Source organism: Culex quinquefasciatus, chromosome 3 (assembly GCF_015732765.1).
Source record: "Culex quinquefasciatus strain JHB chromosome 3, VPISU_Cqui_1.0_pri_paternal, whole genome shotgun sequence".
Lineage (NCBI taxonomy): Eukaryota > Metazoa > Arthropoda > Insecta > Diptera > Culicidae > Culex > Culex quinquefasciatus.
In genome coordinates this window covers 183,807,218-183,833,677 of record NC_051863.1, presented here as the reverse complement: position 1 = coordinate 183,833,677, position 26,460 = coordinate 183,807,218, and the positions used below count along the sequence as shown (strand labels likewise).

The 26,460-nt window shown below is 41.3% G+C and overlaps 3 protein-coding genes across 5 annotated transcripts; all 3 read right to left on the bottom strand.

The window, feature by feature from the left end:
* Positions 1–63: 63 nt before the first annotated feature.
* LOC6035323 (E3 ubiquitin-protein ligase MARCHF6) lies at positions 64–18,665 on the bottom strand. 3 transcript variants are annotated; one of them, XM_038264428.1, is made up of 7 exons: positions 18,576–18,665; positions 18,061–18,506; positions 13,294–14,082; positions 12,347–13,228; positions 9,901–10,095; positions 8,465–9,835; positions 64–771 (listed from the first exon to the last, which is right to left on the bottom strand). In XM_038264428.1, exons 3-6 carry the CDS (start codon positions 14,035–14,037, stop codon positions 8,618–8,620), a joined length of 3,039 nt encoding a protein of 1,012 aa, XP_038120356.1. In that variant the 5' UTR covers positions 14,038–14,082; positions 18,061–18,506; positions 18,576–18,665; the 3' UTR covers positions 64–771; positions 8,465–8,617. The 3 variants fall into 3 exon arrangements, with proteins under 3 accessions (XP_038120356.1, XP_038120357.1, XP_038120355.1); XM_038264429.1 differs by having other exon boundaries at positions 18,061–18,277; positions 18,334–18,622; XM_038264427.1 differs by having other exon boundaries at positions 18,061–18,622.
* Positions 18,666–21,841: 3,176 nt separating this feature from the next.
* On the bottom strand, positions 21,842–22,646 carry LOC6035322 (uncharacterized protein C7orf50 homolog). The gene is made up of 2 exons (XM_038264431.1): positions 22,462–22,646; positions 21,842–22,407 (listed from the first exon to the last, which is right to left on the bottom strand). Exons 1-2 carry the CDS (start codon positions 22,529–22,531, stop codon positions 21,899–21,901), a joined length of 579 nt encoding a protein of 192 aa, XP_038120359.1. The 5' UTR covers positions 22,532–22,646; the 3' UTR covers positions 21,842–21,898.
* A 105-nt stretch (positions 22,647–22,751) lies between these two features.
* On the bottom strand, positions 22,752–23,614 carry LOC6035321 (thioredoxin, mitochondrial). Its single transcript, XM_001845484.2, has 3 exons — positions 23,280–23,614; positions 23,135–23,216; positions 22,752–23,074 (listed from the first exon to the last, which is right to left on the bottom strand). The coding sequence occupies exons 1-3, from the start codon at positions 23,444–23,446 to the stop codon at positions 22,910–22,912; spliced, it is 414 nt and encodes a 137-aa protein (XP_001845536.1). The 5' UTR covers positions 23,447–23,614; the 3' UTR covers positions 22,752–22,909.
* Positions 23,615–26,460: the final 2,846 nt, after the last annotated feature.

The window sequence follows — 26,460 nt, the reverse complement described above, 5'->3', positions numbered from 1 at the left end:
CTCAATTTTTGGCCAAAGATGACCGCCTTCGGATTGCTTCGAAAAATTAATCAAACGCATCAATTCTAAATTTTACTCTGTCTATTTTGATTCAGTTCTTCTGTTTCGTTTAGTATTTTTGTGTTAGTTCTTTGCAAATATAGTCTAAATTGAAAGAGAGGGTAGAAGGAAGGAAGGGTTAATCTTTGCTACGGGCCGCACCTTTCGAGCCCTTTTGCCTAAACGCCCCGTCACTTTCAAGGTGATTAAAATTTACAGCACATAAACCAAAAGTGAACGTAAAATGATTCAAATTAAAAACAACAACGTTTTCGGATAGACCTTCTTCCACATATGATTTGCCCTAGCGTCAATCTTCATTCAAGTGTTTCGAAAAAGATATCGCTTGCATTTTGTTTACTTACTTTATAAATACCTTACTCGCTAGTCTCTCCCTCCCTACGGTCCCTCCCACTTTAACCCCTCAGCTCCATTAATTCATATATTAATGTGTTTAAACTCACTAATTATTACTACTATAACAACAGTGTATCTTCAGATTTATTTTGCTGATTTGATTTGCTTGGTTTTCTTCTTCTTTTATTTTCTTGTTTGTTTTCTTTCTTTTTGCTTCACGCGAAAAGACACGATTCCCACGTTAAAATTACCGTAGAAAATAAACTAAAGATACAACAAACACAAAAATTCCCTTTTTGGATGCGCAATTACTGCTTTCACTGCATGCATTCGGTTCGTGAGACTGGGCTGCTGCTGCCCCGTTGGTTGTAATATCTGAAAAAAAGAAGATCAAAGTTTTAAGAAAAAAATATTAAAATTCAAAAGCAAATCGGGTTTTGATCGCTGATCATAACACTTTTGAAATTACAAAATGGAGCGTTTGGTACGGTATGTGATCCGATAATAATGTGATCCGATCACAGAATCCTCTCTGTGGTGAACATTACACAGTAGGGCTGGCCGCTTTAATTTTTGTGTTATTTTTTCGGGTGTTCTCGGATGTACTGCAGTTATTTCAATAATGACAAGCAAAGTGGGGCGTAATCTAACTCTAAGACTTTTTGCCTTCATCGTCTATGTTAGATTATATTTTAGGTAATAGACTATTCCAGAAGGGTGACTGGCTAGATTCTTACGGCAAAAACAAGTAACTGTGCACCCAGAACTGGGCATCGGCATACGAGAGGATAAAGAGCAAGATTCGGTAGTAAAATGGTACTGTGTGCGGACGGAGAGGATAAATCCCGAAATTACCGAGAGTACTTTACTCATGGTTCATTTTCCAAAAAAGTTCATCTATCAAAAAAAAAAGTACCGGTACCGAGACTCGAACCCAAGACCTTTGGCATATTGAACCGTGCCTTTGCCGCATGGGCCACCATGGTTCGGTGACTAAGTGGCGGTCGTTTGTCCATATAAGCCACTCATAGGATGAACTGTTCCAATGAACGAATGAACACGCGAGAGGACTATACTCTCGCAATATAGAACTTTCCTCACGTTTCTTTTCGTGAGGACTATCCCCTCGTTCTTTAACTTTGGGTGTGTCAATTTTGAATCAAATCGGTTAAGGTGAAGCCGTTGATCATTTTCGAAGAAAAATGATCATCACTACAAAATATTCTGTATTAAATTCAATTCAACAAATTTCAGCACCAAAAGGAATCAGCATGTGCCGGTTGTTGCCTTTTTGAAGCCACTGAAGGAATTTTTGATCTAAATCAATTGTGCTTCAAAATTTATATAATTTTGTGGAACAGTCATTGACGTCCTAGTTGGCAATCATTGATTAATGACGATTTCCTTAACTTAACAAGGAATTGGATAATCGTTACCAAAAGGAATCAAAATGTGTAGGGCACTATTCTAAACAACTTGTTGAAGGAATTTTGTCAAAATATTGAAAGCGGCGCAAAATTTATATCTTTGAATGAAAAATCAAGACAATGATGGAAGTCTTCACGTTAAAGTTGAGGGGTCGCTTTTCTTCGTTGAAGTGGAGAAAACCGTGAAAATATATGGGAAAAAACATCGCTTCAGAATTTTGGCAGCAGGTGGCGCAGGTCTCGCTCACTTTTGCTCAAGTGTGAGATTCTTGTAGGAAATTCAACTTCCTACAAATTTGTCGAAGGGTGCAAGGAGTTCCGAGTTGATCCTGATGAGTTATTAACAATCCGATGAAAAGAAATCAGCTTATATACTTGTGAGTATAAAAATAGTATACAAGAAGTATATGATAAAATACCTTTTACTAAAAAAATCACCAAAAATCAAATGATTATGATTTTTACAAATTATTAGATTTTCACCAAGTTTTGATTAGACTAGGTTAACAGAATAATGTCAAACTAAATATATTCATAATAGTTTTGCTATTTTTGTTTTAATTCGCTTCAATTCTATAATAATGAAATGTCAGTTATCAGAAAAAAACTTAAGGCCTGAAGTTTATGTCCCTCGACTCTGACCAATGCGAGTAGAGGAGGGCAAAAAAATAAAAAAAAAAGTCTAAAAATTGAAATTACGAGCCCTGGGTCTCGTGGCGCAGGGGTAGCGGCTTCGGCTGTCGATCCCGATGATGCTATGAGACGCGGGTTCGATTCCCGCCTTATCCACTGAGCTTCTATCGGATGGTGAAGTAAAACGTCGGTCCCGGTTTCTCCTGTCTCGTCAGAGGCGCTGGAGCAGAAATCCCACGTTAGAGGAAGGCCATGCCCCGGGGGCGTAGTGCCAATAGTTTCGTTTCGGGTTCAACATTTTAATGAAAAAAGTGTTTTAAAATGCATTACACATCTGTCCGGTTGTTTTGCCATCATTAGTTTCCACAATATCTAAGTGTTAACGAACATTTCATTTTTTGCGATTTTTTTTTTGCGTTTCTGTACATTAGAATTTCACTGAAAAAAAAAAAAAAAAAAGACAGAAGCTTTGAAAAATATTTGCAACGGCCAAACTAAATTTTAAATATTTTTTTTTTTCATTCAAAAGCTTGAAAATTAATTAAATACTTTTTTTTCATTCTCGAAACTATTCAAAATAATGTTATGATGGGAAAATTATGTTCAAGTTCGAAAAGGATGGCCCATTGCAAAAAAATGTTCAGCTTTTGTGTCTTAAAAAAATTATGCCAAATTTCAAAGAAAAATAAGAGGAAAAACGGTATTTTAATGTAAAATAATAACTGTAATTATGTTTGAAGAAAATTGAGTTTTTCCTGTGAATTTTGTTTTCGAGTGGGTCCTAAAATTAAGCTTAAATTTGAGATATAATTGTTCACAACGATAAAGCTTATTTTTCTGAGAACAATAATGACCCTTTGTTCGAGCGCGATGGATTTAAAATTGAATTTTAAATCAATTTAAAAAAAATACTTCGCGGTCCTTCTTGAAAGAAAAGTTCCTACTTGACCAGGAGGATACTAAAGTCCGCCAACTTGGGTGATAGAGATTGATAACGCGCGCAAACAGTGCACAGTGAAAACTATTTTTTTTATAATTGAGGTTTTGCAGCGCGCCTGTGTTTCAAATGTAGGTGGCGCAAAAATGAGGTTACTTGCCAAAAATCGTATTCCTTTCTGCTGGATTGAAAAACAAAATCGCTTACTTCTCATGGTTCCCTGCATCAATCTTAATGAAACTGGTTGCAAAAGACAAGAAAAAAAATTTGCCTTAAAATAATGAACATCATTTTTTGGGCGCGCAAAAATTTGTGACCTTTTTCTTTAAAAAAAAAAACATGTTTTGGAACACGAAAAAATGAGTTTCCCCGCATACATCAATGAAATAAACTGTTATATAACTGTTGATAACAGATGTGTTAACGTATACTCAACATTTTTTATTGATTTTTGACATACTTTCTTGCCAAATAGTCCAAATTCCTATCTTTTTCTAAATTTACAGTTTTCTCAAAGAAAATAAAAATAATTTTCTCATCCGAATCCGGCATAAGTTTTATAAAAATGTTGATTATGAAGGAAAAAACATTTTTTCAAAAAATCATAGGTTTGCGCTATTTCATAGGTTGCTACATGTGTATTTTAGCTTTTCTGCAAATTTTCTATAATTCAATTATTGTTATAAGAATTGCTGTAGTAAAAGTCAAGTTGGCGAACGACTGGACATGGCGTACCATAGGTACTTCGAGTACCGCAGGAATAAAATAGACCCACCAAGTGGTCCATTAGCCTCTTGTCCAGTAACTCCGATACCCTGGCCTCCCCGCGGCGCTAGCCGGGATACTAGTAACCATTGGAGAGATCGGGTAACCAACCCCGGTGGGAACTATGGTAGTATGCTGACAGGGAAGGGGGGCTCCATCCTCTTCGGAGGGTGTAGCTATACCGTTAGGCCTCGAGAGAAAGGCCCCCGTTACGGTGTCGAGAGAAAACCGGAGCTGGGTCTCGGTAGCTTCAAGGTGGCAGCCCCACCCCGAGACTAGGTATCGCAGCCCCAATCCGGCTGCATACCGAAATCAAAACCATTACGAACAATCAAGAAGGAATAAGGATCCGGAACAAACGGCATAGACCTAGGCACGAAAAGGACACCGATTGGAAACTCGGAACATGGAACTGCAGATCGCTACGTTTCGATGGGTATGAGTACGCTCTGTCGAACGAGCTCAAACCCCGCAACTTCGATGTTGTAGCGCTGCAAGAGATGTGCTGGAAGGGAGCGAAGATGTGGGAGGATGATGCTTTGGAGCTCACCATGTACCAGAGCGGCGGAGCCGAAAACAAGCTGGGAACCGGCTTCATAGTGTTGGGCAAGATGCGGAGTCGTGTGATAGATTGGGAACCGATCGACGACCGGATGTGTAGATTGAGGATTAAAGGCCGTTTCTTCAACTATCACATCTTCAACGTACATTGCCCACACGAGGAATCATCCGATGCCGAGAAGGAAGCGTTCTACGCGAAGCTGGAGCAGAAGTTCGACAGCTGCCCGCAGAGGGACGTCAAGATCGTCATCGGAGATATGAACGCCCGCATAGGAAGGGAGGAGATGTACAAGCCGGTGATCGGGCCGAACAGCCTGCACACCGTCACGAACGACAACGGCCAGCGGTGCATCAACTTCGCAGCCTCCCGCGGTATGGTGGTACGGAGCACATTCTTCCCCCGGAAAGACATCCACAAAGTCACCTGGACATCGCCTAACCAACGAACAAAAACACAAATCGACCACGTCCTCATCGACGGCCGATTCTTCTCGGACATACGGAACATCCGCACGTACCGCGGTGCGGACATCCACTCGGACCACTACCTGGTGGGTGCAAGCATGCACTCAAAACTGTCGACGACGTATCACCGACGACGGAGCCGGCTCCCACCGCCGTTCAACACCGAGCGGCTGCAGGACACGGCTGCGGCTCAGCACTACGTGCAGCAGCTGGAAGCGAGCCTGCCAACGGAGGAGGAACTCGGCGCTGCCTCGCTCAACGATGGATGGAGCAGAATATGCTCGGCCATCGGCAGTGCCGCTGAAGCCGCGCTAGGTAGTACGGTCCGAGTTGGAAAGCAGCGCTGGTTCGACGAGGAGTGCCAGCGGCTACTTGACGAGAAGAAAGCAGCTTATGCGGTGAAGCTGAGAGCTGCAACTGATGAGAACGTGGCCAGATACAAACAAGCGCTGAAACAGCAGAGAACGGTCTTCAAGCTCAAGAAGCGCCAGCTGGAAGATCGCGATCGCGCCGAAATGGAGCAGCTGTTCCGGCAGAACGAGACGCGTAAGTTCTACGAGAAAGTTAACCGGTCCCGCAAAGGCTATGCGCCGCAAGCCAACACTTGTCGGGACGCCGAGGGAAACCTTCTTATGGACAAAGGCGAGGTGTTGAACAGGTGGCAGCAGTTCTTCAACGAGCACCTCAACGGCGATGTAGCGCATGGAGACGGCTTTGAAGCCCAACTTGGACCGCCCGCTGCCGACGAACAGTTCCCGGCACCTGATCTGGAGACGGTGAAGAAGGAGATCAGGCAGCTGAAGAACAACAGGGCCGCCGGTAAAGATCGGTTACCCGGTGAGCTCTTCAAATATGGAGGAGAGCAGTTGGCGAGGGCGATCCACTTGGTGATTTCTATGATCTGGAGGGAGGAGAAACTACCAGCAGAATGGATGGATGGTGTCGTGTGCCCCATCTACAAAAAGGGCGATAAGCTGGACTGCGGCAACTACCGCGGTATCACGCTTATCAACGCGGCCTATAAAATCCTCTCCCAGATCCTCTGCCGTCTGCTGACACAGTACGCACGGAGGTTCGTGGGCCCCTATCAAGCGGGGTTTACTGGCGCTCGGGCCACCACGGACCAAATTTTCTCGCTCCGGCAGATCCTCGAGAAATGCCGTGAGTACAACGTGCCCACACATCACATCTTCATCGATTTCAAGGCAGCGTACGATACAGTCGACCGCGAACAGCTATGGCAGATCATGCACGAGAACGGATTTCCGGACAAACTGACTCGGCTGATCAAGGCTACCTTGGATCGTGTGATGTGTCACGTGCGAGTGGCAGGGAGCTAGCGGACCCCTTCCAATCGCATCAAGGGTTACGACAAGGTGACGGCTTATCCAATGCGCTGTTCAACATCGGACTTGGGAGTTGTGCGAAGAGCGGGTATAGACACGAGAGGCACGATTTGCAACAGGACAGTCCAACTTCTTGCTTATGCGGACGACATTGATATTATAGCGAGAGACCTAGAGACGGTGAAAAGGGTTTACACCGCCTTAAAGACGCAAGCAGGACGAATTGGATTGGCCATGAATACGACGAAAACAAAGTACATGAAAGGGAGGGGCTCAAAGGACGTTGACCCCCCAAGACTCACCCCTCTAGCTGTGGATGGCGATGTGCTGGAGGAGGTGAGCGAATTCGTGTACTTGGGATCGCTGGTAACGGCCGACAACGACACCAGCTTAGAGATCCGGACTCGTATCCACTCCGCGAATCGCGCCTACTTTGGATTACGGAAAACCTTGACATCTGATCGAGTGCAACGTGCCACGAAGCTGACCCTGTACAAGACACTGATTAGACCGGTTGCCCTCTATGGCCACGAGACCTGGACGCTGCGGCAAGAGGACGAACGAGCCCTTGGAGTTTTTGAACGGAAGGTGCTGCGAACGATCTACGGTGGAGTACGTACAGCTCAGAACGAGTGGCGAAGGCGCATGAACCACGAACTGCACGCGCTGCTGGGAGAACCGACCATCGTCACCCTGGCGAGAATCGGGAGGCTCAGGTGGGCCGGCCATGTCGCGAGGATGGATGAAGACCATCCTGTCAGGATGCTCTTTGACCGCGCGCGACCGGATGGCGGCACTGGCCGAAGAGCAGGAGCGCAGCGTGCACGATGGGGTAATCAGATCGAGGCGGACCTAAGAAAGATCTGCAACCTAGGAGACTGGCGAGCTGCAGCCCAGAACCGAGCAACATGGAACAACCTTCTTGATACAGCACGGGCACCGCGTATGGTGTTCTAAGCTGTTTGGTATGGTATGTATGTAGTAAAAGTCAAATTACACAGTAGTTAAGTTAAACGTTTCATGTGATAAAAGTACAACATTAAATGAGGTCATCGGCCCGATGTGTGCTTAATAAAAACATAAACTAACTTTTAAACGTACATTGCGGTAAAATTTTACATAAAAACAATATTTACTTGTTTTTTCTTTTTATGCCTGCAGTTTTTGTACTTGTTTTACAGTGCGCAGTAGCTTCGTTTTGGTTCCTTAACGAACAGCTGTTCTTTTGTGCTGGCACCGTAATTAACAGCTCCCTTTTGTTCTGGTGCCAAAGTTGACAGCTAGAGTTTGTTTGTTTGTTTGCCACAGTCCTCCTCCTTTATTGTGCACAAACGATTTATTAATTGAAATTTACAAGAAGTAATTTCGCTTCGAAAAAAAAAAAATGATTATCACTTGACTGATCATTAATTTTGACAGGGGTCAGATCATAAATCTTTTAAGCATGTTGGAAACATAAAAATCTCGCCTACTTTTTCAAAGGGTACATAGAAATCTAGAATCATGAGAAATACAGATTTAGGGTTTGATTTTTTTTCTGCAAAAATACCCTTTTTACAAACTTCCGGGCTTAGGCCAAAATCATTTTTAAGCATAACTTTTGAAGTGTCTTACTTAACATCATAATTTTCAATTGGGACTTATGGAACCCAAAGACGGATCGAATGAGACCATTTTTTACATCCCTACACCAACACAGACATTTGCTCAAAATTTTATTCTGAGTCGGTACGCATACGTGATACTGGGTCTAGCAAGTCGAATTGTGAACTTTAGTTTTTCTTCAGTAAGGTGAAGTAGGCAAAACCGATAAAAACTACTTCGCTTTTCTCAAAGACAATAATTTTGGCGGTTTTTAGACTGGATTTCATCATTTATAAATACATATGACCGAGTTCAAGTCTCGGAACAAGTAATCTAAACGCAAAACTCACCTTCTAATGTCCCAGCAGGGTCCACACGTAAATTTCGCTTGGAAATTCAAAGGGAATCTGCCACGATTGCGGCGTCCCGCGCTGTGATTGTTTTACATGTGTGTCTATTTGGTAGTGTCCTCTCTCTCTCTCTCTAGCTCTCGTCCATCCCGATTACTGTACAACTTGGGCTGCGGGACCGTCGGCGGCTTGTTGTGCTGCGGCGGCTGCGGCTGCTGCTGCTGCTGCCGCCGCGGCCGCTTCCGTGCGTTTCTTGCGCTGGTGGTCGTAGTTGACGAGCCGCTGACCGACCAGGTACTTGTCGTTCTTGATCGCCACGTACAGCTTGCGGAACTGCCGGATCTGGAGCACGATGATCGCGATGATAAACGCGATAAGCAGAAAGAAGGGATAGATTTGGCGCGCGATCAGGATTCGCGTCACCTGGTTGGTGAAGAAGATCGGTAGGATGGAGTGCGCGAGGGCGTACGGGATGGCCAGGGCCAGGCCGAAGCAGGTGATGACGGGGGCGCCCAGCTCCCGGATGATGAACTTGAGGTTCATGTCGCGGAGTCCGTCGCGGTACGCTTGCTCGATGGCACGCCGCAGTGTCCAGTCGGGGCCCATGAGGGTGAGGGCGGTTGCGATTTTGGTGTAGAGAACGCCCAGCGCCCAGTCCTGCCAGAGGAAGAGTACGGGGGTTTGTTCGAGGGGGACACGCAGCGGGACTACGACTACCAGTTCCAGCAGCAGACCAAACATGAGCGGAATCACGCCGAGCATGAGCACGAACATGATGACGGCCATGGCGTACGAAGCTCCGACGGAGATCCAGTGACGGACACGTTCCATCACGACGGCACGACCCTGGGGGAAGAGATTGACCGCTAGCGCGATACCTCGCGAGATGATCCAACAGAGGTACGTTCCCATTGCGGCCGTGTACAGCTCGTGTGGTCGCGGCGGTGTTTCCGTCCCAGTTGCCACGGCATTCGGCGGCGGAGTGATGTGCTGTCCCATCGACCACAGAGCCATTCCATATCGGCCGATCCACACCGGAACGGTCAACGTGATGAGCGATCCAATCACCAAGCTGACGCACATCAGCAACAGCAGACCAGCAAGTCTCACCGCAAACAGCGGTGGCCGATCGTACGGTTGGAACCCAACCGGGACGTCCCTTTGCATGATCGCTTGATGTGCCGCGGCCAACCCAGCACCCAAATCCGGCTGCGCCCGTGGCGGCACCTCGTCCTCATTTGGTCGCGGTTCCGTCCCCAGCAGGTAGCTCTTGATGCCCAGCACCTTGGCCACCACGTTGCACCAAATCCGAACGAGTCCCTTCAGCCAGATCCGGGTGTGCGACTGCTCGAAGAATCCCGGCAGGATGATCTACGGTCGAAAAAGAAATCCAAATTACTTCCTCAAAATCACACCTTAAGGGTTTTGAAGCTCACCTGAAGCAGCAGCAGCTGCAGGCTCAGCTCGTTGACCTCCGAGTCGCCCGACAGCGTGTACGGCAGGAAGGTGGGCCAACCCGACTTGAGGATCTGGATGGGGGCCCACAGCATCAGCAGGACGGCCGAGCCGAAGATGATGGCGGACGCCACGAGGCGGCGGGCGTGCCGCAGGATGGACAGGTGGATCATTTCCTGAAAATGGGAAAAAGTAGGGTTAGTTTGGCGGGAGGAGAAAAGAGTTTCTTTTTCGGTTCGAAACGACGGAGAAAGCAATTTTGCAAGGAGATATTTGTGTTGAACTGAAGGGGGTGTTCTCAGCGCCGAACTTTTTGTTTTCTTCTGGTTGACCTACCGCATCCGGTGCGTCCAGAATAGTCTGCAAAGATATGTGCACAGTGCCAGTTGAAAGTAATTTTGAAGTTGCTGTAATTGAAAGTCAAAGTGCTGATATGACAACATTACAGGCACGATGGAATTAGATGCTGTGCGCTTATATCTGCTATATTTATAGGGTGAACTTGTGAGAAATTTTGTAATCTTTTCGAAAAAATATCTTTAGGTATACTGGGAAATGTAGTTTCTACTCCGTTATTGACCAGGACCTTCAAGAATTGCTCTGTGGACCACAGATGAAAAGCAGGAACCAACCATCATAAATTCTTAACTTACAAATACCCCTATCATGCTGATCAATAACGGTGCCGGCCATGACCATTGGTAAGATTACGGGTAGAGACCGATAAATCGGCTGCGTCAAAGTATCACGTAACTTTGAGGGATTAGTATGATGGGCATGAGGTTAGGATTCACTATAATATAGATGGTTCGAACATGAGTAGTGTGTTATCGGATGATTTTTTTTTTAAATCTTGGACAGCCGGCTATGGTAAGATACATAAGTGGTGGTACAGGAAAGACGCAAGCTTGTTTCAAATTTGAATTTGAAAGAAAACCGAAACAAACTGAAAACAACGCAAGTGATGGGAAATTAGACGAGCTTTTCGGTAAACATATTTACGAGACTGAAAAATTAAGTCTGTCTTATAAAAATTGCCGAAAACCACCGAAAAACCTATTTTTTCAACATTTTTATTTTTAAAACCGCTGTATCTTTACAAGGATTGGAAATAGGACAATGGTCAATATGGAGACTAATATGTAATTGTCTGGGGAATCGATTCCCACTATCGAGTTTTAAAAATTTTGACGTTTAGACCACTTAAAAAAAACAGTTTTAGTAAATGATTTTTGTATTTCTTAGGAGAGACATACCATGCTGCATTTTTCGTCAGTCTTTTTGTAACATTTTAGGCTATTTCCTCAAAAAATTTGAACGAAAAAAAATCGTGACATCACCTTGAAAATTATTTTTTAAACTTAAAAATAAAAAATCTCATAAAAGTGACGTATATTTTTGTTTCAGTATATTTTTTTCCGAAAGCCCGTCCAATTCCCTACAAGTTTACCTTTGACCACTTTTTGATACGATGCAACGGCTTCGAGATACAAGGAGCGGCCGTGGCTGACTGGTCTCGGTGTTCGCTATGTAAGCGAATGATCCTGGGTTCGATTCTCATCTGCTCCCAATGAGAAAGCATAGGAAATATAAATCTTGAAACTCTGAACATGAACGAAAAATCAAAGCCGCTCGAGTCGGGGTTCGATCCCCCGTCCTTTAGATTGGTAAGCAAAAATGCTAACCACTAGGCCTTCGCGACTTGGTGAGCTATGACTGGAATTAGGAATACTGTTACTATCAACTAATATACGCGCTGGGTCCTTGTCCATTTGACAAGGGTTCGGAAGTTCTAAATAACGTTTGAATCCTATTGGTCCAAACGTTCTTCAGGGCGGGGCTTGTCGATAAAGCTGAAGTACCTCGCGCTCTTTCGGTTAAGGTGCTCATAACTTTTGAATGTCTTTGTAAAAATGTGTAAGACCTTCCGGATTTTTTTCAAAATGTTTTTTTTAAGCATAACTTTTAAAGCACTTTATTAAACTTCATAATTTCCAATAGGGACTTATGGGACCCCAAGACGAATCGAATGAGAACAAAACGGTCCAAATCGGTTCAGCATGTGCTGAGATAATTGAGTGAGAATATTTATGTGCACACATCCACATCCAAACACACACACAGACATTTGTTCAGTTTTTGATTCTGAGTCGATATGTATACGTAAAGGTGGGTCTAGGAGCTTGTATTAAGTTCATGAAAGTTTTTATAGCCTTTCCTCAGTAAGGTGAGGAAACAAATAAATTTAGATACTTGAGATTAAAATTTGTGTTCGGGAAGTGCAATTTTAGTGGAAAATTTTATACATCCGAGGGATTCTAAGTACTAAAAGTTCACGTCGGCGATTGACACTATTTTTAAACAAAGTGGCACCCCAGAACCTTCCAGAAAGACGTTATTCAAAGTCAAAATCATATGATCTCTCACCTGAATGGGGCTAAAGTCCGGATCGTTCAAGTTCCGCAAGAACCAGAGCACCCCCGGCCGCAGCACCTCCCGCAGCAGCACGATAAACGACGCAAAGTAGTACACGTACACCATGCCGAACATCCAGTGAATAAACAGCGACGTCCCGGGGGCCGCCTTGAAGCTCGCTTTCCGGTCCTTGAGCGAGGCGTCGAACATAGGCAGCGAGCAAATGTCCAACCACCAGCCGCAAACCAACGGAAGCACGCCGATTTCAACCACCGAAAGAAGCGAAACTTTTACCACGATGTAGCACAGGCCGAGAATTCGTCGCTGACGGCGCCACCTCAGGAACCGGGCGATGGCGTGCAGCTTGATGAGCGTGATTCCGATGACGCAATAGCCCAGCAGGGTGGTCAGCAGTCCGTGGAAGTGAAGGAGCGGTTTGCCGGGACTGATGATGCCGAGCAGTTGCACGAGCCAGTTTCCGATCGAGTACGGGCAGAACGCAAAGATGAAGATGAACAGCGTGTTGAGGGACACGACCCAGAACACGTGCTCCAGAAATACCATCGATCCGTCCAGCCCGAGCAGGCGCTCCCAGGTCAGCTCCTCGGCGGCCCGTTCCCACTCCATCGGGTTCCAGTTGGCTTCGTCGGCGGCGGCCGCCTCGGCGGGTTCGTTCACGACTTCCGGCTCGGGAGCGTCCCCGGCGTCGTCGGCGTCCTGCGGAGGGGGTGGTGGTCGCTCCGGATCGATACGGGCGTCGCGCAGATACGCGTCCATCCGGGCGTTGTTTTCGGCCGCTTCTTGTGGGCCTCTCCGGGGGAATATTAGCGGTGGCTGTTCCGGTTCGGCGGGTTCCGGGGCGGGCTCGGGTGCGGCCGCCGCTGCTGCAGCTTCCTGAAAGATGAAGCAGGCTCATCGATAAGTTGTGCCAACGTAACGAAGGGGTAATGGAGACTCACCCGATTCTGCACCAAATTGTTGTCCACAAAGTTGTTGTTGTTATTGTTGTTATGCTCCTCGTCATTGTTGTTGTTATTATTGTTGTTGTTGTCATCGTCTTGTGCTCCACCGGCCAGGGCCGCGTTTTGTCCGTTGTCACCACCGTTCCCATTAGGGTCCACTTGCGCGGCAACAGGTGCCGCAGCCGCCGCTACCGGTACCACAATCGGAGGATCGTCCCGTTCCAACCAATCCGGCCCTCCGCCGTGTATGATCTGCTCCCGCAGCCAAACCAGCCCAACAAACGTAAACAGCGTGCACATGGCCACGAAGCAGCCCCGGAACACGTCGATCGCGATATTTTCCGTCGAGAAGATATCGATCGGCAACGTCAGCAGCATGTCGATCGAGCCGGAGAACAAAAACCGGTACGTCCGGTACGCGGTCAGCGGAACCACGCCCAGCCACGCGACCGCCACCATGCTGTAGTGAATCCAGTACTTGACCGCCGTCCCCACCGAACTCAGCAAGCCCCCGGCGACGTACCGCAGCGGAAGCACACGCGGCATGTCCGGGGCGTAGATCGGCGTAAACGAGAACCGGTGGCCACACAGCTCGCAGTACTCCTTCCGCGAGTAGCGCATCCATTGCATCAGGCAGTCCTGGTGGATCCACTTGATGCTGCCCGTGCAGATGCACGGATGGAAGAGCGGCCGGTCGGATTGGGCCTCGCAGCGGCACACCCGGCAGATGTCGCCCTCCATCGTGTGCGCGCGATTACACTTGCTCGGAAATCGCCTTTTCAACACCTGCAATGTTACGGAAAAGATCAGTTTTTAGACAATCATTGTTTCGTTTTCTGTTGAGAGCGAGTTGTGGCGCTATAACCACGGCAAATAGTGTCCAGGGCATTCGTGGAAATACAATGTCCCATTCCAGAGGGTCCCCCGGAGTACCAAACCTTCTTAGCATGGTGCTCCCAACGAATACAACCAAATCTCGGAGCGTATGGTGGTGTGTCCCCACGCTTCTTCCTCCTCTTTCGATTCAGAATTGTGTTGTTGTTCGAACACTCAGTGTTCAAACTCAACCCAATTACGAGTTATCTCTGCGATACGGCTTTACGCAGTAGGCCTGGCCGCTTTAACGCTTGTGATGTTTCAATGCATTTCTAATGCAATGGCGCACTACAAATGTTAATAAATGACAAGAAGAGTGCTAGGCGTCATCTAACCTAAGGCACTCTCCAGGATCCCTTCGAAAGATTGGCTGCGCTAGGGTCTGATAAGATTAGATTAGATTAGAATCATTGTTTCGTTTTCTGTCGATTGCGTTTTTGTTCATTTTGTTTATACAGAAATTCCGTATTTGAGACCATCCATAAACCACGTGGACACTTTTTTGGGAATCTGTTATTCAAAATTTACACAAAACTACGTATATTCTAAAAAAATACTCAAAATTTCAGTTTTTACAATGTGGGTATCAAACGATCGGGATTTTTTCATACATTTCGAATGCAATAACAATATTTTTTGAAAATACTCAAAATTTTCACAAACTAGGTATTTTTGTAAAACTTTTCAAAATTTCAGTTTCAATTGAATTATTTTTTTTCAAAAAGACGTAATTTTGTGAAAAATTTTAGTATTTTAAAAAAAACATTGTTATTATTTTCGAAATGTATGGAAAATCCCGATCGTTTGATACCAGCTTTGTAAAACCGGAAATTTTGAGTATTTTTTCGAAAAACGTAGTTTTGTGAAAATTTCGAGTGTATTCTAAAAATATTGTTATTGCATTCGAAATTTATGAAAAAATCCCGATCGTTTGATACCCACGTTGTGAAAACGGAACTTTTGAGTATTTTTTTCGAAAATACGTAATTTTGTGAAAATTTTGAGTATTTTCAAAAAATTTTTATTGCATTCAAAATGTATAAAAAATCCCGATTATTTGATACCCATACTGTAAAAACAGAAATTTTGAAAAGTTTTACAAAAATACGTAGTTTTGTGAAAATGTTGAGTATTTTCAAAAAATATTTTGTTACATTCGAAATGTATGAAAAAATCCCGATCGTTTGACACCCACATTGTAAAAACGGAAATTTTGAGTATTTTTTTTTTCAAAAATACATAGTTTTGTGAAAATTTTGAGTATTTTCAAAAAATGTTGTTATTACATTCGAAATGTTTGAAAAAATCCCGATCGTTTGATACCAACATTGTATAAACGGAAATTTTGACTATTTTTTCGGAAATTTTTTTCGAAAAGACGTAGTTTTGTGAAAATTTGGAGTATTTTCAAAAAAAATTGTTAAAGCATCCAAAATGTATGAAAAAAACCTGATCATTTGATACGCATATTGCAATATCAATATATTTTTGGTTTCTTTAGAGAAAAAAAAATGCATTTTCGTAATACAGGAAAAATACGCATTTTTGTGATAATTTTCATGAAATAACAATTTTAAAGGATAGCTTACATCATCACGATTCCAAAACACTACAATATTTTTAGATGTTTGCATGATTTTTCGTATGATTAAAGCCAATGTCTCCCATATAGCCAAAATCCCATAAGCTCTGTGCCTCGGTTATGCACACCTCGGTTTTGCATCCCCCATATGCGGTGCTAAACCGAGGCATGACTGTATGTAGACATTAACATTTAAATATGTTGAATAGATTTTTTAATAAAAATGTAAACAATATTGATGATAAGAATGTTCAAAGCAAACATTAAAGATTAAAATTCTAAATAATTCAAAATTCAAGAATCAAAATGTACAAATTCTAAAATTCAAAAAGGCAAATTCAATAGAATATCTAAAATTTAAAAGTTTTTAAGTTGTATGCTCTTAAATTTTAAGATTTTTAAAATTTCCAAAATAATTAAATTTTTTAATTTGAAAATTGATGAAATTTTAAAGTTTAGAAATTACAAAAAAAAAACTGAAAAGATAACTTTGGAGCATATTTGGAATAGTTGTTAGGTCAGAGACACAAATTCTGGAGCAACATGAGAAAAAGGCGGATAAGCATTTTGACAGCTGAAACTTTTTTGAAAATTCCAAGACAACAAGTAACTTTTTCACAAAACTCGAAGTGTTAAACAATAGCTGACCTTCCCGGCTACCTTCTAACGCTGCAGGTTTTGTTAAATAGTTAGCTGTCAAAATGCTTATGCGCCCTTTTCAAATGTTGCTCCAGAATTTTGAGAAAAAAAAATAAAAAGTCGTGATTCGATTATCCGGAGTAAAATTTAAAAAAGGTCTTCGGAAAATCGATTATGAATTTTATTGAAATTAGTTTTTTTTTAATTTTCAAATTGCTGGGTTAATTTTTTTTTAATTTTCAAGTTTTGAGTTTCTGAATTTTAATATTTGAGATTTTTTAATTTCTGATTTTTTTATTTACGAATTTTAAATTTCTTTGAATTTTGAATTTATTAAGTTTTAAAATTCTATAATTTTTCAATTAACAATGTCAGAATTTTAAAATTCTTTCATTTTTAAATTTGACTATTTTTGAATTTATGTATATTTGAATTTTAAAGTTCCTAAATTTCAGAATCTTCGGGTTTTTTTAATCCTTAAATTTATGAATTTGAAAATTTGCAAGCTATGATTTTTTTTTTGCAATAATTAATTTCTAATTTTCTTAATTTTTGAATTTTTCATATATCAATATTTCATTATATTTGAAACATTTCGGTTTTTTGAATTTAAATTTCTGTATTTTTTTTTTGCCGGAAATTAGATAAATGATTATTGATATAGGTTTTTTCTCTGTTTTACTTAAATCTGGTCAAAAGAAAAATCCGTTCTTTCAGTTTTCTTCACTTCAGTATTCTGCGTTTTGAGATTCAAACTTTTAATGCAATTCTGAATTTGCAATAGGGGAACAGCATCTAATTCCAGCGTGCCTCTAATGTTGCCATATCAGTACTTTGACATTCGATTACAGCTCATTAAAAGCGTTTTAAACTAAAATCGAGTGATAAATAGCTCAATAAGAAGTGAGCAAGCAAGTTTCGATCAAAAGTTGTGCAAAATTAGTTGTTTAAATAGTGAAAATCAGCAAATTGGATGGAGTTAGGAGCGAATACTAAATTGTTTAATCGTTTGTAATTTTCAGTCGCATTAAAATAAAAAAATCTATATTATTTGATTTGTACATCAAAACATATCAGCGATTCTCCTCGAATTCCGGAAATAATTTGTTGTATATTCTTTGATTTTGCTCAATCTTTTTGGGGACCTTTTCAATGACCAAAGAAGCCATGTTGTGTCATTGCTTCTCCCATACAAGTCTTCATACAATTTTGGCAGCTGTCCATACAAAAATGGTACGTAAATATTCTAAAAATATGGAAAATCTGGCAAAGTACCGACACAAATTAAATAACACAAAAATGATAAATTTACATTTTCTTTAAGAAAAACACATTTTTTGTTTGTTTCAATTAAATTCGTTCATTTCAATCGAAAAGTTATTTAAAATGGGCATAGAGTGAAAAATCTGTCACTGAGAAGCATGACTCCTTATTCTGGCTGACACTTGAAAATCTGGCATTCCCCGATTTATCTGGCAACTTGGCAATCCTGCTCATAAGACTAATAATAATTAAAATTATTTTAACATCAACCCAATCAATTACCTTTAACAAGCGAAATGAATTCTTTGAAATATTATTTTTCTATGCGACATCCTACACAATTAACACAAGAAGAAAAAAAAGTTCAAGGTTTCTTTTGCAAAAACACTCCACACTCAGCTTACCTGAAGTTGTTGTTGCTTTCAATTTATTTTTGCGATGTTTACACGGCCATGATCGGTCCCCGGACGGGTGCAACCGGAAGTGCCATTGCTAAGCCTTGCTGATTTCCCACCTAGCCAGCCAGCCAAAACCGGATCAAACACAAACGCACACTCTCCCACTCGAAACTAGTTTTTTTTTATCCTTCAGAAATTTGTCCTCTTCGGCAGAAGCAGCTCGCTTGAATAACACACAAAATCAAATCACTTTGGCCTCGTAGCCCGCTGCCGCCCTACCTCCTCCTTCCCGACCCAGTACTGACTATGTGTGATGTTCCAGAAAGAGCCCCTCGAAGCAATGGAAAAGTTCCGACCGTCTTCCGCAGCCAAGCAGCGCTCGAAACTGAGTAATTCCACCGCTACCAGGTCCGGCCACGCTTGGGGGTCGTTTTTTCGATTGCTGGAACCACCTGCGAACACCGGAAGGTCAGCCAATTCCGAGATTTAGCACGACGACAAATCTTAGAGAAAAATTTCACCTGTCGAAATTTTACGCTTCTTCTTTGGCTTGCTTTTGCGCGAGGTAGTTGTGTTCTTCGTCTGTCAACTTTGACGTTTGGTGTTCGCGGTGTAATCGGACTGTGGGTGAAAAATGAAAAGTTGTGGTCAAAATTATTGTTGTTATCGCTTATTTTTTCAAAAGGTCCTATCTAAATACATTAGAATGTAACAAAACGGGTCAATTTTGCGGGCCTATATGGGCATGATCCTTTAGGTGTACTGAGCCCGATTCTCAAATATGAGCTTGATTGGTTGCGACAGAACTTGGCGATTTGACTTTGAATTTTAAATAGGATTTAACCCGTATAATCGGTGCGTTTTGGTTTTTGACAGTTTTGAGTCCCTTGACGATTTTGCATTTTTCAAAAAATTCATGAGCTCATAGTCCGTGTTCCACGGAACAACTGCGAAAAGATTCGTCCACAATTTAAAATGTTACACAATTTATAACACCACCGTTGAAAACATCAACTTTTCTACGCTCTCTTCTGACAGCAACATCAGCTTGCTTGGTTGCATGAATGTTTGCCTCAATATTTTCTGCAAGAGCAGCAAGTGCTGTCAAAAGAGCTTGAACAAATATTTGATGTTTTCATTGGCGGTGTTATAAATTCTGTAATTTTTTTTTATTTTCAATGTTATTATATTTTATATGAAATTTTAATCGCTAGTGATAAATTCAATGAATGTTTGAATAAATTACTGGGTCGACAATTGGGTACTAAAGCCCTGTGTCAATTTTTATGTACAACGGTAAAAAACACGATTAAAAACCATTTCTGATCTTTTTTTTCATTTTAACTCAAAAAAAAATTTGACAAGACAACATTTTTTCGATGGATCAACTATGGTCCCCTTGGACCGAGCTGTCAAGTAGGAGCTTTTCTGTCAAGAAGGACCGCGAGGTTAATTTTTCAAAATTGATTTAAAAATCCATTTTAAACTCTTTGTGGTCGTACAAAGGGTCATTGTACTCAGAAAAATAAGCTTTATCGCTGTAAACAAAAATATCAGCAATCAAAGCTTCATTTTAGGACCCAATTGAAAAAAAAGGGAATTTTTTTTTCATTTGTTAGTTGTAGAATTCTACACTAAACCCCCGAAAATATTGAAATTTTTTTTTTAAGGCAATCAACTATTCAAATCATTTCGAAGGTTTATTTTTATATATAATTTTTCCTTCTCTTGGCAACTCCATTGTTAAAATATCCAATTACATCAAAATGATATATAGTACAAATCATAGATGAAAGGAACTCCAAAACTCTATTAGGTTATAAGAACTACGAAATTGTGAAAACTAATAACTATTCAAATTTGACCTTCGGATAATCGAACTTCGTATAATCGAAACTTCGGATAATCGAGTCTGGACTGTATTCATCATTTTCTACATCTCCTCCCATTGTGTGTGTGTTTTTTGCTATCTTTTTTCCAGTCACTTATTTTTTTCATGCTTGTTTTCACACTTTTACAAAAAAAACCATTAGCTTTTAAGACTTTCATTTTTACACATAAGAAAGGAGTGTCAAGGAGCTATTAGACTAAGGCAAGCAAACAAATAAATTCGCACTTCTTATGTATCTGGCAGTTTTCCAAACTTGCAAACAAAGTCAAATGTATGCAGGCCGACAATTCTGCAAACAAACAGAGCAGGCAAACTGTTAAAATGTCAAAAAATTGTTTGTTTGTTTGTCTAATTCTTCATTGAAACTAAAAAAGGATCCCGATGGTTTGAAAAAAATCGGTATCAAACCATCGGGATTACAGTGTACATATTTTTACAAAAAAAAAAAAAAAAAACGAGAAGGGGATGTTATTGAAATTTTACTCAAATTTGACAGGTTCCCCCTTTACTCATTTCTGAGTAGGTTCGGTTTTGACGAAAACTAAGTGATTTTGAACGTGCGTTTAGAGTAAATTTCTCGGTAAACTTTCAAAACAACCTATGAGTTCGTGGTGTTTCAAGCAAGCAAAAACCGTTCTGACATGGGGTTTCGTGGTTTTCACCACCCATGCTTCGACGGCAAGAACAATGCGATGCTTTTGAAGGGTGAATTATTGTGGATTTAGCTCGTAGCTGGATTTTCTGGCATCTTCTCACGGTCATTGGAAACGGTCGTGGATAGACCTAGGGGTTCCCAGTTGGAGTGAAAAAAATCAATTTATAGAAAAATTATGGATTAAAATTTTGCTTTTTTATCACTTCTCCGACATCAGTAATAATTGTTTGAACATGCTCGCAATTTTTTTATTCGGTCGGAAAAATATTATTTTTCTTGAAAAAACTTCATTCTTAATCACATGATCACCCCTAATTCTGGCTCGATTCCGCCATCATGCGACCGCGTGCTCCGTTTGTTTGTCAACAAAGCTGCAGCTGGATGGTGAGACGAAGTGAAGGGGGAAGAGATTTTGACATTTTTATGCCCGCATCTGACCCGCCGCCTATTTCGTCGGTCACTGAGTCGCCGGTCGTTTCCAGTGACCGAGTCCAGCTAGGAACTGATCGTACAATATTGATTTTGGAGACACCAGACGTCGACGATCCAATGCGCACCTTGGGGACAGAATGGAAAACCCTGTTTCCTTCTGGAATATGTTCATCAGACCATCCCCTACACACCTGTCTTTATTCCGAGTAAATCCATGTTATCCCCAGACCTGTAGGAACGATTGAACGAAAAGCACAACAATCCCATAGTAATTTCCATAAAACTTTAAACCACTGGGGACAGGCCAATTCTCAACCAAATGGGCTGATATTTAGCATGAGAGTCCCTACGGGTATCCTCTACAAGGGGAACCTCGGTTTGCCGTAATCTGAGAACTTTTTTGTTTGGTTGAAGCACCCTAATGCAGATAGGACCTTTTAAAAAATTAATCTAGGGTAGCATCCCAGTCACGACGTTTTAGCAGGATTCTAGCAGTTTTTAAAGATCTGGATATTCTTACAGCATTCTAGCAGAAATGTTCAACCATTTTAACAGGAACCAGCTCTGCTAGAATATAAATCACAAAATTTTCATGACTGACTTTTTTGTTCACGTTACAGACTTTTCCACGACAATACAGATTATTTTTTTTGTGAAAGCGGTTCAAAGGGACGGTGTAACAAGCCAATGCCATCAATTTATTTATATGATAGAACATAGATATTGAGACCTGACACTCTAAATTTAAAAATATATAATTCAGAAGACATTTTTAAATTAATTTTCTTTCACAATAAAAAAGGATTCCATTAATCAGTTTTTTTGTTTATTTTAACAAAGTTTCATTAACCCTTCCAAGTTCCCTCCTACCCCAAATATTGCAGCAATTCTCGCGCCCTCTGGTACCGGCTTCCTTCCTGGTCCTCGCCGTCCTTGGCCTGCTGGTCAATCTCTCGTATAACCGTTTGAGCCTGCTTCATCAGCGTTTCCTTTCCCGATCCTTTCGTTCCGGAGAGATATTCCAGCGCGATCGGCCACACTTCCGTCCCCAGTCGCGTCTCGTCAAACACGTTTTCCTGGATGTAAATTTGCTTTAGCTTTTGGAACTTCCACTTTTCCCGGTCGTCCCGCCACGCTTCCAGATACTGCTGAACTTCCTGCCGGTCGCGGTCCTTGGACTTTTCCTGCTTAGCTTCCTGATTTTTGGCGTGCTTTTCGCGCTTTTTAGCACGTTTGGTCTTTTTGTTCAGCTTGAGCTTTGGGATTACCGCCAGGGCCTGGTCGATCGTGGTTCCGGCGGCAATTGAGGGGGCTTCGGCGGCACCCTTTTTGGACTTTTTAGTCGGGACTGGTTCTTTATCAGTGGATTCGGTTTCTAGAAAATGAACTTTTATAAATTGTCTTTTTTCCAAAATATTTGAAAACTTACGTTTTGATGATTCTACAGTTTTTTCCGCGGTCTGCGATGAATCCCGTTGCTTATCCTTGCGTTTGCCCATTTTATTGGATTTTTACAGATTTTGACCCGATTTCCTGTGATATTTCTATGTTCAAAATATTCACGGAAAATGTGCGACTTTTAAACAACGTAAACAAAAACACGCTTGATTTTGACAGCGTCGCTGATATTTTTTATATCTGTGCATGTAGCTTGAAATATCTGCAAACATTTGTAAATCTTCAAACAATTTTAGGGATTTAAATTTTTTAACAAACAAATTTTTTCAAATGCATTTATTTTCTTCTAGAAAATCAATATGCCACATTGCATTCTAAGCTCATTATCTCTATTTTAACACTGGCTTCCACAGAATAAAACTATCTGCCCAGATTAACACAAAACAAGGTTCTATCCCAGAAAATCGCAATCCAGAAGTTTATTTGCCTTCCTTGACGACATTCTCTACCCAGTTCCGGAGCTTATCAGTGTCCTGCAAGCCAACCAGGCGCTGTTCGACCTTTCCGTTACGAATGGCCAGCAGCACCGGAACCGAGGCCACTTCGTAATCGAGGGCCAAGTCGCTGTGCTCGTCAATGTCGACCTAGAATCAAAAACTCATTCAACAATCAAGTCCAAATACAAAGACCTTCTCGAAACCAACCTTGGCGAGCTTGACCTTTCCCTTCTGCTCGCCGACGACGGACTCGATTCTCGGCGTCAACATCCGGCAGGGACCGCACCAGCTGAAAGCAAACCCAATTGTTTTAAATCAACATCCAAGAGATAACACTCCGAGTAAGCATTACGTTGCAAAAAAGTCCACGATGATCGGATCCTTGCTGTTTTTCACCTTCTCGTCAAACTCTTGCGGGCTCTGGATTTTGAAAATGTCGAACCGGGCAGCGCCGGTGCAGATTGAGCGGATGCCGGTGGACACGGCCGGCGCACGGAACAACTTGGCGAGGGCACTCATTTTTTTGGTTGTTTTTTTTGTGTTGTGATGAAGATTTTGGTGAATGGGTTTTCGCTTGGCTGACCCTGAACTTTTGCTGGGGAAACTTAGATTTTCGCACTCTTGCTTTGCGTGTTATGAAATCAAATTTTAATCTCGTGTCAGAGTGGTGGCAGATCGAGATGATATAAAATAAATAAGAAACTGTCAAAGTAGGAGGCGCATGGGTTTTCTGTGCGGGCAAGGTTGGAATTTGAATAGAGTGGCTGCGTCCTGATCTAACATAGACGTTTCTTGAAAGACAAAAAACTCTAACCAAAAATTATGACTGGCTGAGTTCGTCCCTGTTTTTCATACACTCAAAGCCCGCCCATGGTACATAGTTTTAAAAACATTTGATAAAAATGCTGCTTATTAAAATAACATTGCCATTCCAACTCTTATTCGCCATTTTCACATGTTGTTCCAGAGTTCTTCACGGCAAGGAAGCAGCTGATTTGACAAGGTCCTAAAATTAAGCTTAAATTGTTGTTTAATAACTGTCAAACCACATACCTTTAAAAAATCAAATGTCTTTGGGGTTTGGGAGCACATTTTGAAAGTGAAAAACTTCTAAAAGGGTCCTTAAATTAAGCTAAAATTTGTGATATTATTATTGCATATTTTTCTGAGTATACATAACCTTTTATAGGACCGGTTAGGATTTAAAAAAGATTTTTAAATTAATTTAAATAAAATTACTTTGCGACCCTTCTGGACTCAAAAAGGTCCTACTTGACAGTTCGTTCAATTGGGGCCATAGTTATTCCATTGTAAAAAATGTCTTGTCAGTTTATTTTTTTTTCTGCATAACAATAAAAAAAACTGATCAGAAATTGTATTTAATCATGTTTTTAACGTTGTACATACATAAAAATCTACACAGAACATTAGGACCAATAAAAAATAGGTTTTACAGAATGATTAGAAATCATTAGAAGACATATTTTTTTAACTTGAATTGGGTCCAAAAGCCCTATGTCAATTTTAATGTACAACGGTATTGTACGATCAGTTCCTAGCTGGACTCGGTCGCTGGAAACGACCGGCGACTCAACGACCGATGAAATAGGCGGCGGGCCAGATGCGGGCATAAAAATGTCAAAATTGCTTCCCCCCTCACTTCGTCTCACCATCCAGCTGCAGCTTTGTTGACAAACAAACGGAGCACGCGGTCGCATGATGGCGGCATCGAGCCAGAATTAGGGGTGATCATGTGATTAAAAATGAACGTTTTCTCAAGAAAAATATTATTTTTCCGACCGAATTAAAAAATTGCGAGCATGTTCAAACAATTATTCCTGATGTCGGAGAAGTGATAAAAAAGCAAAATTTTAATCCATAATTTTTCTACAAATTGATTTTTTTCACTCCAACTGGGAACTCCTACCCAGTCACGAAATATTCTAGCAAAGCTGGTTCTGTCAGAATCCTGCTAGAACGATAGAACATTTCTGCTAGAATGCTCTAAGAATATCCAGCCCTGTAAGAACTCTGCTAGAATCCTGATAGAACGTCTTGACTGGGTAGGTCTATCCACGACCGTTTCCAATGACCGTGAGAAGATGCCAGAAAATCCAGCTACGAGCTAAATCGACGGTAACATTTCAAAAGGCATAATGTACAATTTGACACTTTCTGGGATATTGCATATTGTGAAAGTACTCCTAATAAGCTACCTTTCCACCAAAAATGAGCAAAAGTTACTTCAGTAAAGTCTGTTTAATCATGATTTTAAATAAAGTTACATAAACAAAATCTCTGCCATCAGCAGTCCCTGTTTATATAGCCCTGTCAACCTGTCAAACAAAAGACTACATGAACCTCGTGACGAAAAAAAAGCAACATGAACAAAGCGCCATGTACATTCGGGGAAGAAAAACGAATCATAACAAAGCGTCCCCCTCAATGACAGCAGGGTGATATAGACGTTGGTGATTTCAAAAGAAGTTATGTTTGTTTTTCTCAAATAAAATTACGGAAATAATGTTTTAATGAATTTGGATGATCAATTATTCATAAAAGCAACGTTTTTCATCGTTTGTTATCATTAGAACATCTTATTTTGCTTTTATATTAAAATGGGAATTGAAAATGGATGCTCAACATTCAAATGCGTTTTTCTCAAAACGCATGGTTTGTACATGATGCTTTTTGAAATGTTGGCGTCGAAATCCACAATAAAAAACACGATTTAAAACCATTTCTGATCACTTTTTTCATTTCCACCAAAAAAACCTATTTTTTCAACATTTTTATTTTTAAAACCGCTGTATCTTCCCAAGGATTGGACTTAGAACAATGGTCAATATCGAGACTGTTATGTAAAATTGTCTAGGGAATCCATTCCCACTATCGATTCTGAAAAAAATTGACGTTTAGACCACTTTAAAAAAAACAGTTGTAGTAAATGATTTTTGTATTTTTTTAGAAGAGACATACCATCCTGCATTTTTCGTGAGTCTTTTGGTAACATTTTAGACTATTTACTCAAAAATTTTGAGTGAAAAAATCGTGACATCACCATCAAATTTAACTTTTAAACGGAAAGATTGAAGCATCTCATAGAAGTGGCGTGTATTTTTGTTTCAGTGTATTTTTTTCAGAAAGCCCGTCCAATATGGAGCACTTCCATTCGAGCAGTTTTTGCTTTTTTCTACAATGTATTTCTTATGGAGCGAACTGTCAAAAACTGCTCGACTGCGGGTGCTCCATTTCCTACAAGTTTGTCTTTGACCACTTTTTGATACGATGCAATGGCTTCGAGATACAGTAATTTTTAAATTGCAAAATACAAAAATATTTAAATACCTTACGCCCTTCTCAAATGTTATTTTCGAGTTCTATTGGCTCCATATACACAAAAATAGCTTATATGGGCCTAGTATAACATGTCTACAAAGTTTCATTGAAATCGGAGAGAGTCGGGTACAAAAGTACCAGAAAAATTCCTGATTTGAGCTGGAATTGCTCGAATAATTTAATTTATTCGTAAT

Coding starts and splice junctions, on each gene's coding strand:
- LOC6035323 (XM_038264428.1), bottom strand. CDS start 14,037: ATGGAGGGCGACATCTGCCGGGTGTGCCGCTGCGAGGCCCAATCCGAC. Junction 13,229..13,293: donor ACAATTTGGTGCAGAATCGG/GTGAGTCTCCAT, acceptor TTCATCTTTCAG/GAAGCTGCAGCAGCGGCGGC. Junction 9,836..9,900: donor TGCAGCTGCTGCTGCTTCAG/GTGAGCTTCAAA, acceptor TTTCGACCGTAG/ATCATCCTGCCGGGATTCTT.
- LOC6035322 (XM_038264431.1), bottom strand. CDS start 22,531: ATGGGCAAACGCAAGGATAAGCAACGGGATTCATCGCAGACCGCGGAA. Junction 22,408..22,461: donor AACTGTAGAATCATCAAAAC/GTAAGTTTTCAA, acceptor TTCATTTTCTAG/AAACCGAATCCACTGATAAA.
- LOC6035321 (XM_001845484.2), bottom strand. CDS start 23,446: ATGAGTGCCCTCGCCAAGTTGTTCCGTGCGCCGGCCGTGTCCACCGGC. Junction 23,217..23,279: donor ATCGTGGACTTTTTTGCAAC/GTAATGCTTACT, acceptor GTTTGCTTTCAG/CTGGTGCGGTCCCTGCCGGA. Junction 23,075..23,134: donor GAAAGGTCAAGCTCGCCAAG/GTTGGTTTCGAG, acceptor TTTTGATTCTAG/GTCGACATTGACGAGCACAG.